Source organism: Trichosurus vulpecula, chromosome 2, assembly GCF_011100635.1.
Source record: "Trichosurus vulpecula isolate mTriVul1 chromosome 2, mTriVul1.pri, whole genome shotgun sequence".
In the NCBI taxonomy this organism is placed as follows: Eukaryota; Metazoa; Chordata; class Mammalia; order Diprotodontia; family Phalangeridae; genus Trichosurus; species Trichosurus vulpecula.
Genome location: NC_050574.1, coordinates 107,843,809 through 107,857,577, shown reverse-complemented (window position 1 = coordinate 107,857,577; position 13,769 = coordinate 107,843,809). Strand labels below are relative to the sequence as shown.

General features: G+C 42.1%; 1 protein-coding gene across 1 annotated transcript in view; it reads right to left on the bottom strand.

The window, feature by feature from the left end:
- The window catches only part of SYTL2 (synaptotagmin like 2), a 105,145-nt gene extending 92,442 nt beyond the window's left edge, over positions 1–12,703 (bottom strand). Inside the window, exon 1 of the mRNA XM_036746030.1 lies at positions 12,603–12,703. Within this exon, the coding sequence (XP_036601925.1) occupies positions 12,603–12,703 (101 nt within the window). The remainder of the gene's footprint in view (positions 1–12,602) is intronic.
- Positions 12,704–13,769: the final 1,066 nt, after the last annotated feature.

Genomic DNA, 13,769 nt, shown 5'->3' with positions numbered 1-13,769 from the left:
TGAATGAAATTTTCAACAACATTTTATTTAATTGGAATATTAACAAATAACATCTTCAATATGAATTCCATCATTTGTGATGCAAAGGTTGATGCGCATTGCAAGATTCACATGAATGTGATGCAATAACTCCACACTGCCACCAATTTTAGCACACTCACTCTTTATGCCTTCAAGTGTGTGGCATCTGTGATTTTCATTGAGGACACCTTCTCCTTTAGCATACCCCAGAAAAAGAAATCAAGGGGGCTGAGGTCTGTTAATATTCCAAATATTTCAAAATATGCATTTTTGCCTATGTGTCCAGACATTAGGGACACCCTGTATAATATACGGGCATCTCTTTTATCAGCATCATACATTTCTGCTTACTTAACTCTTTACGTATCTTACTTTATCTGTCCAACCAGGCTAAGTTCCTTCAAGTCAGGTGTAATGGCTGGGGTCACTGCCAACAAATGAGGTTTCTTTGATTATTAACATCTTCCACTTACTGTATCTTCTACAACAATGGGTCAAACTCAACTAGAAACAGATCCCTACCAGAAGCATACTGCCTTAGAAAAAAGGCTAGGAGTGAGACATCTCTGCCCATCAGCATGCTGTGAGTATGACATAACACCACATCACAGGGCTGCGTACGTAATAGGGACTTAGTAAATGTCTGTTGATTTGAAGAATAAGACACATATACAACATCCTCCCCCATCTCTATCAGTAATAATAGAAATACAATTCCTGTAAAGTCTTACACTTGGGTTAAAGCAACAACAATAAACAACTTTAAAAAAACCCATAACAACTTCACAAGTATGAGATGGGGGAGGCATGGTTAGATGTGTTCTGAAAAAGATCTGGGGAGGCCTAGAGGACCGCCAGATGAATATGAGTCAGCAGTAGGATGAGACAGTCAAAAGTGCCAGTGCAACCTTGGGCTGCAATAAGGGAGACCTGGTTCTAGGAACAGGAAGATGATAAAATCCCATGATACTCTGAGCTCATCAAGACCTCATCTGGAGTCTTGTCATTAGTTCTGGGCACCACAGATTAGGAAAGATACTGAGCATCCAGAGGAGGGAATCCATCATGAGGAAGAACCCTGAATCTATGCCTTAAGAGGAGCAAGTTGAAGGACAAGGGGAAGGGGCAGAGAAACGTATCACTGTTTTCGGTTATTTGAAGGGCTATCTTGTAGAAAAAGTATTTCAGTATTAGCTTTTTTCTGATTAGCACCAGAGGGCAAAACCAAGAGCAATGGGTAGAAGCTGCAAAGAAGCCAATTTAGATTTAATGTCAGGAAAAAACTTTATACTTTTACTAATTTTTGTTTGAATAATTTACTAATATTTACTAATAATTTTATTTTTAATAATTTACTAACATTTACTAATTTTTAAAAATGAAACTTTTGCTAACATTTACAATTATTGTCCAAAAGTGAAATGGGGTGTCTTACGAGATAATGGGTTCCCTACTTATTGGTGGTCTTCAAGGAGAGGCTGTAACTTCATCAGGGATACCACCACAAGGATTCCTTTCATGTACAGGATTGGCATTCAGGTTAATTCCAACTCCCAAATTTTGTGATTTTGATTTTGTGTTTTCCAAAGTACCTTGCCCCTAAAAACCCCAGAAGATGAGTTATGCCACAGTATCTCCATTTTACAGATGAGGTGGGCCATTGAGATTCTGATGGGCTAAGTGACTTTGCCACAAAGCTAAAAAGGATTGGAGCCAGCATTCAAACCTAGGTCTTTTGGCTCAAAACCCAAAATCTCTCTCTGTTCAAGAACATGGGCTTGAACTTTGCACTTGACAGAATGTTAATTTCCTTACAAATAAGAACTATTTAATTTTTATCTTTGTACACCCAGCACCAAAGCCAATAGTAAGCATGTGATATTAATATTCAATCTTTTGCTCTACAATGAGCACCTTTCTTCCCTCCGTGTATTCTATAATCCAGGGACACTGGCCCCTTTGCTTTTCCTCTCACATGATTCTCCATCTTCGTACTCCAGGCATTTTCACCACCTCTCCTCCATGCATGGAATGTTCTCCCTCCTCATCTCCACTCATGACTTTTCTGGCTTCCTTTCAGTCCCAGCTGAAGTCCTACCTTTGGTAAGAAGCCTTTCCCAGCTCTTCTTAACCTTCAGTGTCTTCCCTCTGAGATTACCCCCAATTTATGCTGCGTATATCTTATTTGTATATAGTTGTTTGCCTGTTGTCTCCTCCATTAGCCTGTGAGATCCTTGAGAGCAGGGACTGTCTTTTGCCTTTCTCTGTATCTCCAACACTTAGCCCAGTGCCTGGCACATAGAAGGCCTTTAATAAATGCTATCTGACTGACAACAGAGGGACTTGTGCTAGAGAGCTCCTTGTAGTAATTTCACTCAGCTGTACTTCTGAAGTTGTTCCCGCAGAAAAGCCTGGTTTTTGTTGATTTTCTGCAACGTACAAACTGCCAGTTACAGCGCCCCAAAATGCAATTACAGGTTTGGGAGGGCAGGTTGGCTGCTGAGTCACGTGGGGATCTCCTGATGTGGGAACTCCCTCCACCAGTACCCCACCTTTGACTTAGCAGATAAATCCTAGGGGGCTGCCTGAAGTACAGAGAAGTTCAGTGATTTGCCTAGGGCCATATATCTATTAAGAGTCCAGGTGAGATTCAAATCCAAGTCTTCCCGATGGCGAGCCCATCATCCTATCTATTATTGGTACTAATAATAACTAGCGTTTATATGGTGCTTTAAGCTTTATAATGTGCTCACTTGATCCCTGCAATGACCCTGGGAGATAGGTACTCTTATTATTCCCAGTTTAGAAATGAGGAAACTGAGGCAGACAGAAGTTAAGTGACTTGCCCAGGGTCTCTCAGCTAATACATGTCCAAGTCCAGATCTGAACTCAGGTCTTCCTGACCCAAGGCCCAGCGTTCTATCCACCGTGTCACCTGGCTGCGTACACCGGGCTGACTCATTACGTTAATAAGAAAAAAATAAATACTTTTACTTTTATCTCACATCTAATTTATCAATTATCTAGCTCTCATCCCTCCTCTGTGCTAGTTACATTATGGCCAGCTGCCATCCAAACTTGAGAAGAGGCAGAACGGTACGATGGACACGATGCTTGATTTTGTGTCCTCGGGCTGGATCGCACCACAGGCGCTCACTGGCTGTTTGACCTCGAGCAACTCACACATCTTGTCTCCGTGTCAAGTTTCCTTATCTGAAAAATGAGGACTCCAATCCGTAGTACTTAATTCGAAGAGGCTGTTGGGAGGATCCAACGAGATTCTCAATAATAGGTACCAGACAAACGTCAACCATAATTTTCACGATTTTGACATTCTTTCGGTAAGATTTTATTGACCAGGTACCATGTGCCAAGCCCCAAGCTAGTTGTCAAGGGAGACATAAAGATAAATGTTAGCCCCAGCCTCAATGAATTATAGTATGGCAAAGATAGGATGGACACAATAACTTTAAGATACTTCTTTCCTATTAGGAATTCCTACCGTCCCTTATTCATGCCTTTTCTTATGTTCTCAGCATATTCTGTTTTGCATGACAGTGAATTACATAGATGTCTTCTCTCCCCTACCAGATTCTGAGTTCTTTGCGTATATGGATCATATCCTGGAAGCTGGGTGCTAGGTGGTGCACTGGATAGGGTACTAGACTTGTAACCAGGAAAACCAGAGTTCAATTTTAGCTTCAGACTCTGGCTAGCCGTGTAGCCCAAGGCAAGTCACTTAATCTCTGCCTGCCTCCGTCTCCACATCTGTAAAATGGGGATAATAACAGCATCTACCCTCCCAGGATTATTGTAAGAATAAAATAATAGTTGTCGCACATTTTGCAAACTTTAATGTGCCATAGAAATGCTAGCTATTGTTAGATACAATTGTTGGAATCTTAGAACTGGAAGGGAACTTAAAAGCCATCTAGAGATGCAAGTGTAGTAGAAAGAATACTTTATGTGAAGTCAGTAAACTAGGCATGAAAACAATTCTGACATTTACTAGCTGTGTGATCATAGGTAGGTCACTTCCCTTATTTGTCTTTAATATTCTCTCTAGGATCATTCTTCTAACTTTCACCAATACTGACATGTTGGTCCTCAGAGGGGTGACTGCTATAACTCTCAAAGTTCTCGGCGTGAACTTGGAGGTGGAGCACATGCTTTATGGGTGGCTTTCCTCCCAACACTTTGGTCCATGAGCCCCCCCGGTGTGCTCCCATTAATCAGCTAGTAGACTCAATTACTGTTGCTGCCCAGTTGTTTCAGTCGTGTCCAACTTTTCATGATCCCATTTGGAGTTTCTTGGCAAAGAGACTGAAATGGTTTGCCATTTCCTTCTCCAGTCCATTTTGCAGATGAGCATCTTAGCAAATGGGGTTAAGAGACTTGCCCTCGGTCACACAGCTTCTAAGTGTCTGAGGCCAGATGTGAATTCAGGAAGATGAGTCTTCCTGATTCCAAAGTTAGCGTTCCAGCCGTTGTACCACCTAGGTGCCCTAGTAGATTCAATTAGCTTATTAAAAAAGGCATTTACTAAAATGAAACAATAAGAATAACAGTTGCAAAGCATTTTCTTTTAAAAAACTATTTTTAAACATTCTTTTAAAAAAATTCAAGTTCCAAATTCTCTTCCTCCTTTGCATCCTCTCCCATACCCATAGAGAAGACAAATAATATTATGACAATTTTATATATATATATATGAAATCGTGCAAAACTTGTTTCTATATTAACTGTGTGTCCAAAAAAAGCAAGAAAATTAAAGAAAGTGAGAAAAGTATACTTCAATTTGCAGAATTCATCAGTTTTCTCCCTGGAGGTGGGTAGCATTTTTTCATCGCGAGTCTTTTAGAATTGTCTTGGATCATTGTACTGATCAGAATAGCCAAGTCTTTCACAACTGATCATTACAACATTGCTATTACTGTGCATAACGATCTCTTGGTTCTTCTCACTTCACTTTGCATCAGTTCACATAGGTCTTGACATATTTTTCTGAAACCAACCTCCCCTGTCATTTCTTACAGCACAACAGTACTCCATCACAATCATATGCCACAATTTATTCAGTCCTTCCCCAGTTGATAAGCATCCTCTTGATTTCCAGTTCGTTGCCACCACAAAAAGAGTTGCTATAAATATTTTAGTTACAAAGTATTTTCCCAAAAATCTAGGACACACTGTCCCATAAATATACCAGAGTCTAGAAGAATGGGTATGAATTTAAAGTAGAGTAGTGGTAAGGCACATATGTAGACAATGTCAGCTCATAACTCTGGAACAGCGTAGCCCTTTATGTCCTTTCTTTCTCTGGAAAGTCTTCATTCATTTCACTTCACTAAGTTCGCTTCAGAGAAGGGTGTCACAGTATCAATGCTTGACAAATCTCTCTATTGTTTAGCTGGCTGGTTCCTCATGGGGCACAATGTCTTAGCTAGTTTGGATCAATCTTCTGCTAGGCTGGGTTGAGCAGGTCTCTCAGCTGCAGAGTTGGCTTCTTATTGGACTCAGTTCCAGGAAGGACCAAGCAGGTCACTTGGCCTTTGGGCAGGTTCCTTGACCTTTCAGGTCTTCACAGGACATTACCCCTCTGCCGGACTCCCTGAGCTCATTCCCTGATGAACAGGTGCCGTTTCACCTTCAGCCTCAGGCTTGGTTGGGTGTTACTGCACTCTTTTTCAGCTAATGCTGAAGGTCTTCTTTTGAGGAAAGGCCTCAAAGGCCTTTAGCCCCTCTTTGATTCCCTCAGACCTTTGGCTCTGAGCTACTGTACTCCAGTCAGGAGGTTAGAGAGGTCTGGCCTCTCCTGACAAACAACCCTTTCTGATTCAGAGGTAGTTTCCTTCAGTGAGGAACTCCACCTTTGCTTACATGTGTTGTTCATCCCAGAATCCAACCGGGTTTTATGCAAAGAGGCATCTGGGAACAAAGGTATAGAGACAGATTGTGGCAAATTAATTTTTTGATGGCCTTTTCATATGCAATTGAGACACGTATGCCTTAGATCCTAAGGTGACAAAAGTTTTTGTATCTAATAAAGCTTCCTCTTATCATTTCAATGTCCGTATGACCTTGAAACTTGTTAAATTTTAACTAATACATCCTTCTGGGTAAAAATAGGGCATTGAAATAGTCTCTTATGAGATCAACAAATTATGTTGAAACTCTATGCGTTATGATATAGATCATTCAAAGACTTGAAATGCTTGTCAAGCACATATATGCAATGCATTGTGCTAGACAATGGGGAGAGACTCAGAAGTAAATTAGAAAACTAGATGATGTTTTTAACAGATTTACTCTCTCAATTGCATCTTATGTGGGTGACTATTAAAATACAGAGTGAAGGGAGGCAGACACATCCCAAAGCCATGACAAGTGCCAGGGGGAAATAAGCCTAATTTATACTGCAGATAAGCCAAACAGATAATCAAAAATTCACTATAATCCAAGAGTTTTTGTTGTTGTTCAATGTGATTCTGTGACCCTGTGGACCACCTGGACCATGGGGTTTTCTTTTACAAACACCTCGGCAGTCTCTAACCCTCTCTCCTCCATCAAAGAACATGTCAGGGGTTTGTTTTTTGCATTCACAGGGCATAAAAGGGGTGTCCATCAGCTTTCAATGAAATTCATCATTCTTATCTTAACTGTGGTCCTCAGGCCTGACCACACCTAAGTCAACACAAGGTGCTTGGCAGCTGGCAGCCAGACAGCACCCAAAGTCTGAATCACATCAGCTTTTCCACACACACACCCCCTAACCCCCCCTCCCTCTCAGCAGAGGGCCACACCAACAGTGGCCAAGCCCTCCCCGCCCCTCCCCTTCCCCCCACATGCTCCTCAAAACAGCTGAGGAAAAGAAAACCCCTAAAACCACAGGCCAGCTCTTGGTGCAAAGAGAACCACAGCATTTCTGCCTTTGTAGACACCCCGGTGCCAGTGGTGACACACTCCCCCCGCGCAGGGATGGGTCCCAGTGAGAGCTCTGCATTTTTGAGGCCATTTTCATCATATATCACAATATCCCAAGAGGTTCCTCCACTATATTTACACTGAGCCACAGAACAACAGGCAAGAGTGAGGCAAAGGGCAGCCTGGGGTCCTCAAGATGAGGAATATTCAAGGGAAAGATGGAAATGACTAAATCATACAAGCATGAGAGGTGGGAGGAACTGGCACTGAGTCCAACCGTGGCAATTTACAGCGAAATCTCCCTCCCTCCCTCCCTCACTTCAACACTGCTGGCCCTGGATCAACATAAAATGATGGTAATGAGGATAACTACCATCTACTGGGCATTTTAGAGTTTTCAATGTATTTTCCGTACATTATCTCATTTGTGCCTCAACCCTGAGAGCTAGTATAGTTCTTGTGAGGAACAAAGAAGATAATGTTTGTGAAGCAGTATATGTTACTACTATTACTACTACCGCTACCACTACTACCACTACCACCACCACCACCACTACTACTACTACCACCACTACCACCACCACCACTACTACTACCACTACCACTACTACTACTAGTACTACTAGTACTTTCAATGTACATGTGAAGAAACTGAGGATCAAAAAAGGGAAATGACTTGCTCATGGTCGCAGAACAAGTAAGTGCTGATATAAGATTTGAATCCAGGTCTTTCTGATTACAAATCCAGTAAAAAAATACTCTTCCTGTTCCACTTTTGCAAGCCAAAGGTCTTAGTAGGCAGTATATTAGTACATAATACTGTATTAGTGGTAGTTGTAACAAAAGAAGTAGAAGTAATTATTACTACGGCAAGTAGTTACTACAAGTTGGTTGTTGGTTGGTTAGTTGTTGTCCTTTGTTCTTGAAGAGGACCAACATGACATCGCTATATTATTTACAATGCATCCAACTGGCGGATCAGACCAACATGAGCTCGGGAATGCTCTGCCACAGGTCAGGCAGGAACATCTGGGGTGGATTCTCTAAATCTGCATATCTCTCGTCTCCCTTGGGCTACCTCCGTTCTGCTTTGCTCATAGAGCGCGGCCCCTCCTCTGATGTGGGCACGCCGTGCTGGTTGGTTCTGCGCCAATGTCTTCCATGTCACGTGATCAATTCCAAAGTTCTTAAGAGGGACATTGAGAGTGTCCTTGTATCGCTTCTTCTGGGAACTACAAGTAATTACTACTACAAATAATACTAGTAGTAAAAGTAATATCAGTAATAGTAGTAGTAGTAATAAAAGTAACAGCAGCAGTAGTAGTGATAGTAGTAGTAATAATAGGAATAGAAGTAATAAATAGTAGTAGTAGTAGTAAAAGCAAAAATAACATTACTAGTAGTAACAGCAGCAGCATTTATAGAGCTCTTTAAGGTTTGCGAAGTTCTCTCCCTATGTTTCCCTTAATCTTATCAATAACCCTGTAAGTTAGGTGCTACTATTTTTCCCATTTTACAGATGAATAAGTAAAGGCTGAAAGAGGTTTGCTGACTTTCCTAGAGTCACAGAGCTAAGAAGGGTTGGAGGCAAGATTTGAACTCAGGTCTTCCTGACTCCCGAGTCCAGCGTCAGTTGTTTCATCTGTAGAATAAACAGGTCAAATAAGATAATTATCTAAGGTCCCTTCCAGCTCTAAACATTATAACAATGGATATAAAACATTTATTATTTTTCTCTTTTAATTCGGTGCACTGAACACCAGACGTATCAGAGGCCCTGTGTTCAAACGTGGCCTTTGCCTCTTACTATACAATGCTGGGCAAGTGGTTTAACCTCTCTAGACTGAAATCACGTTGAGGGCAGGGAGTGTTCGGTGCCTTTCTCTGTCTCCCCAGAGCTTAGTACATGACACGTAGCAGGTGACAGACTGACTGGGCCTCAGTTTCCCCTTCTGTAAAATGCAAGGCTTGGATTGGCTAATCATTGAAAGACCAAGGTTCTCTCCAGCTCTGCCTCTGTGAGTCTACCACCCTCCCAGTATCAGAGCGCGTGTCCCAGGGAGGCTTGTGACTCACGTCTGACAGCCTCACCGTGGGCTCCTTAGGTGACAGGTCCCTCCCTAATCACACAATCTCATGATTCAAGAGAAGTAATTATGGGGAAATCCTAGCCCCCTCAGCTTTCTCTGCCTGTTCTCCCCACCCCGACCTCTCAGGCTGGCTGGAGCAGAGCAGCGCACCTGGGAGACTTCCCATCACCCCAAGAGCTCCCTTCTCCTCCTCATGATGGGGGGGCGGGCTTTCTGGGGAGCCAAACAAACAGGCTCATTAATACAGGCAGCAAAGACAGAGTCTCCTTTCCTTTTTAACGCCCTTACTTCCTCCTCCTGTTCTTAGAGAAGAATAGAGGAGCCCTCCTTCAAAACTACCTTTGAGTACCTCAAAAGTTTACTGTGAGGAAGGAAAAAACATTTATTATGCGGCTCCTATGCATCAGGCACTGTGCTAAGTGCTTCACCATTATCATTGCATTTGCTCCTCACGACCACCCTGGGAGGCAGGTGAGGACACTGAAGCAAACTAGAAGCGAGTTAATAAAGGGGGTCACCCAGCTAGACAGCGTCTGAGCTGCATCTGAACTCAGGTCCAGGTCTCTACCTTAGGAGCTTCAGAGGAAAGCCCTTTGCAAACTTGAGGGTACTACAGAAACCTGGCTCATTAGCATCTCTTCTCCCTTCCTGGAAAAGCTGATTCTGCAGACCAAGCCCACTGAAATGGCTGGGCTAGCTTTCTCAGGGGCTACAGCATACATGAAGAGCTGGCAGGAGCACGGCAGGGTCTGCCATCTCTGTGGGTGGCTGCACACGGCTCACTCAGGGGGGCAGACTAATGAGGCCCGAGCTGTGGGTGTGCTTCCCCTGTGGCCCAATTAGCTTCACCAGGCTCCACAGGCTGTGTGCTTGAGCCTGGAAGGCCACTGTGGAAACATCAGGCTGCTGGATATAGCAGCATACCATGTGGGGGAAGGTGGAGACCACAGCCATCCCCCAGGGTGTGGTCACCGACCTAACGGGCGGCAGACACAATCCTTCGGGGGGGAACTGAGGAGAGGAAAAAGGGGGAGGGAAGGGTGGCTAACCAGGAGGACAGCTGGCAAAGAAAGAAAGAAAAACAGACAAACAGGCTGGCTTGAAGTTTATAAACAGAAAATCGGAAAAATTCCCCACTACTGTAAATCAGATAGGATTATGTTTCTGTGCATGGGCATAGACATAGACATAGACAGACACAGACACAGACAGACAGACAGACAGACAGACACACACACACACCCCGTCTTTCAAACTACATATTTTGTGGTTTCCTAATCCCTTCCAAAATTTCCCCTAATGTTCATTTTTAAATAATATCAGGAAGACCTAAGTTCGAATCTGGCCTCAGACACTTACTAGCTATGTATGACCCTGGGCAAGTCACTTAACATCTGCTTACCTCAGTTTCCTCATCTGTAAAATGGGTAGCCCCTGCCTCCCAGGGTTGTTATGAGATAATGACTATAAAGTGCTTAGCACAGTGTCTGGCACATAGTGTTAATTAAATGTTTTCTATTATTATTATTACATTATTATAATGATTCATTGCACAATGCCTGGCACATAGAAAGCGCTATTTAAATGTTAGCTGTTTTTATGTTATTATTCATAATAAAGTGTTTAGCACAGTGCCCGGCATAGAGTAAGATCCATATAAACTTTACCTATATTTATATTGTCTTGCTTACTATTTGACAAAGGCTCTTAACCTCGAGTCTATGGCTAGATTTTTGGGGGACCCATAAACTTCAATGGAAAAAAATGGCATCTTTATTTTTCACCAACCTCTGGCTGAAATTTGACGTTTTCTTCAACTCTGAATGTTGGCAACAAATATCATTCTGAGAAGAAGCCCCCAGATTTTACCAGACTTCCCAAAGGGTCCATGACACAAAAAAAGCTTAAGAATCTCTGATCCAGAACGAGTACATTATTGATAAAGTGCTTTAAAGCTTGTGAAACCTTCTATTCACATCCCACAGCTGGTGGAACACTCTCCACCCCGCCCCCCACCCTTTCAATGATTGTCTGGGGCTTTAAAACCTTGATTTTGATTCCCTCTCTAAAACCTCCCTGAAGGTCCCGAGGTGAGAAACACCAACTTAGAAAGGCAGTCGGCTTCCAAAGAGCTGCCCCGTCCTCAGCTACTGAGTATCAGCTACTGTCCTTCGGGAGCTCCTAACAGGACTGCGTTTCTGAAAGCTATGTCTCAGAAGGCTCTTATAGTTATTATAACAACATGAACTAGCAAGGTTTGCAAGGCCCTTAACATAACATTAACTCATTTGACACTCATTAAAACCCTGGGAGGAGAGCGCTATCACCATTCCCATTTAACAGACAACTGAGATAAATTAAATCCGGGATCAACACAATTGGAAAGAAATCTGAGGCAGAATTTGAACTCAGGGTCTTCCGGATTTCAAGTCCCATACTCTAATCCACTGAGCCACTTTATCCACTGCCCTAAAGCTGCTACCTAGACAGCTTTTAAACCAGATAAATAACATTAGTAACATAATATGGTTATAGCTGAAAATAAGTCAGCCACTATGTACCCCCTGAAGATTCCACAAGAATAAGAATTCATGCCGGCCAGACTTAAGCAAGCTAGGGAAACAACAGAGTAGAGTAGATAAAGCTTCCTTCTGTCTGCAAAATGAAGAGACTGGAGTATATGACCTTTAAGGAAGAGCCATAACTACAGCTTTTTTTGCATCAGAAGCAAGTACCACTGTGCCTGGAGAGAAGCTACACGTAGCATGCCCGCAGCTGGGAAGCAGCTCACTCCTGTCTACTATCTGGTGCACTCCTATTCAGTTAATTATTCTTCGTAACTGTTTACACATTGCTAAGGACTATGTTATCAGCCCTCGAAATTCAACGCCTTGGGACAAAGCTCCAGGTACTCCACCCTAGTTACAACTTGGCTTTGTAGACTGTAGAATTGTAGACTGCAGATTATAGAATTCCCCCTTTTGGCTTGGTCACCCCTTGCCGTTCATTGAAGTTGTTCTCTGGTTATATACGACGGACGTGAAGAGAGTAGTAACTATAGTAACTAGGCTAGGAAAAATGTTTGCAGTGGTAAATAAATAAATAAATCCTACCCTACAAGACAAATTTATGCTTCAATACAACAGTCACAGATACCAATATCATTTTGTGATTAGTTTTAGAAAAGCTTAACAAAGTTAAACCTTACCAGGGTTTCGGACCCAGTGAAATAAATTAAAATTCAATTCAAAGACTATTTTGATATTGCCTTTATGCCCGATTCAATAGTTTTAGAAAAGTATGTAGGTTCCAGTTGGAACTGGTTCACTTGGCATTTTTAAGAAAACATTCTGGTTTGGTTCTTTGTTCATTCATCCATTCATAGCAGAAATACTAAAGGGTAAAAAACTATGTTTAGGGAGTAACGTGGAAATCTTGGCTCACTAAGTAGTCCAGATTTCTTGTTACTTACTCTAAGTATTAGATCACCACTTGAAGTCAGAAAAGACAAAATTTCTCTTGTGTTAACATTTTTGGGGTCTGTTCTCTTCTATAGCAGAATCTTACCTGACTCTTTCTTCTTCTGTTCTCTTCAGTTCGGCATCTCGTTGAAGGACCTTCATGATGGCATCTTGCTCCTCCTCTGTGAGGAAGCTTAAGTCAATCATCTTGAAAGGACTGGAGTAAAAATTGGTTAAAAAAAAACAACAACAACAACAACAAAAAAAACCCACTAAGTTCAAAATGTTCAAGGCACAAACAGCTTTAGGAATGTATCCAGAGTCATTAAAAGGTTAAAAATAAGTCTTCGGTTATTCTGTGTTTTGATTTGTGAGACTTGAGAAGGTTGACTTTGGCATGAAAATATGGTGGACAGGTTCTCAATGGGATGCTGCTTTCCTTGTGGGTCAAGTCACATGATTTTATGATGGTTTCCTCTCTCTCTCTCCCTCTAGTCCAGGTGTAGACCAATAGTTTCAGTTGAATTCAGGGCAGCAGTCGTTGAACATCACCTTGTGGAATTCAAGAAACAAACATTAAGTATGTGGGATTATTTATTTATTCATTCACTTATTCCTAGCCCATTATGATATTTACAATATGCTCCAAGAGACCTTTGACAAATCCAGATGGTCTCCAAGCTCAGTGAAGCCTGCTCTTCCTCTTTCTGAGAGAATGGCCAGTTGGTATAAGTCCAACCCTCCAAATTGGGGCACACACAAAGATGACAGTCAATGTTTAACGGCCAGTGGAAAAAAAAAAAGAGTAAGAATTTTTTTTCTCTCTTTTGACAAGCTTTTAGCACTGGAAAAAAAAGTAAATCTCTACATACCATAGGTAAGTAGGGCCTAGGAAACATGATTATTGGCAAGGACTAGAAATAGAAGTCTACGCAATTGCATTTCCAGACAATTAAAATGTTCTACTGGAATCTATCCATACTACTTAAACAAGTAGAATTTTAATATTAGGTGAAGGAAGGTTCAACAAACACCAGGTATTTGCTACACTGTTCCCCCCTTATAGCTTTAACCTGAACTGTGGCCTGAGGCAAGCTTCCAAGTTGGCCTCCCCTAGCTTTTCACTAGAAAGAATACAGAGTGGAGGGAGAAAAATTAGATTTTCAAAACACCTTGCACAACCAGGTGAGTCATATGAGGCAAGGTCATGGGGTCAGAATGCTACTTCCTTTAGCAGCAGAGAAGAGGGGACACTGGACCTGGGATCAGGTGA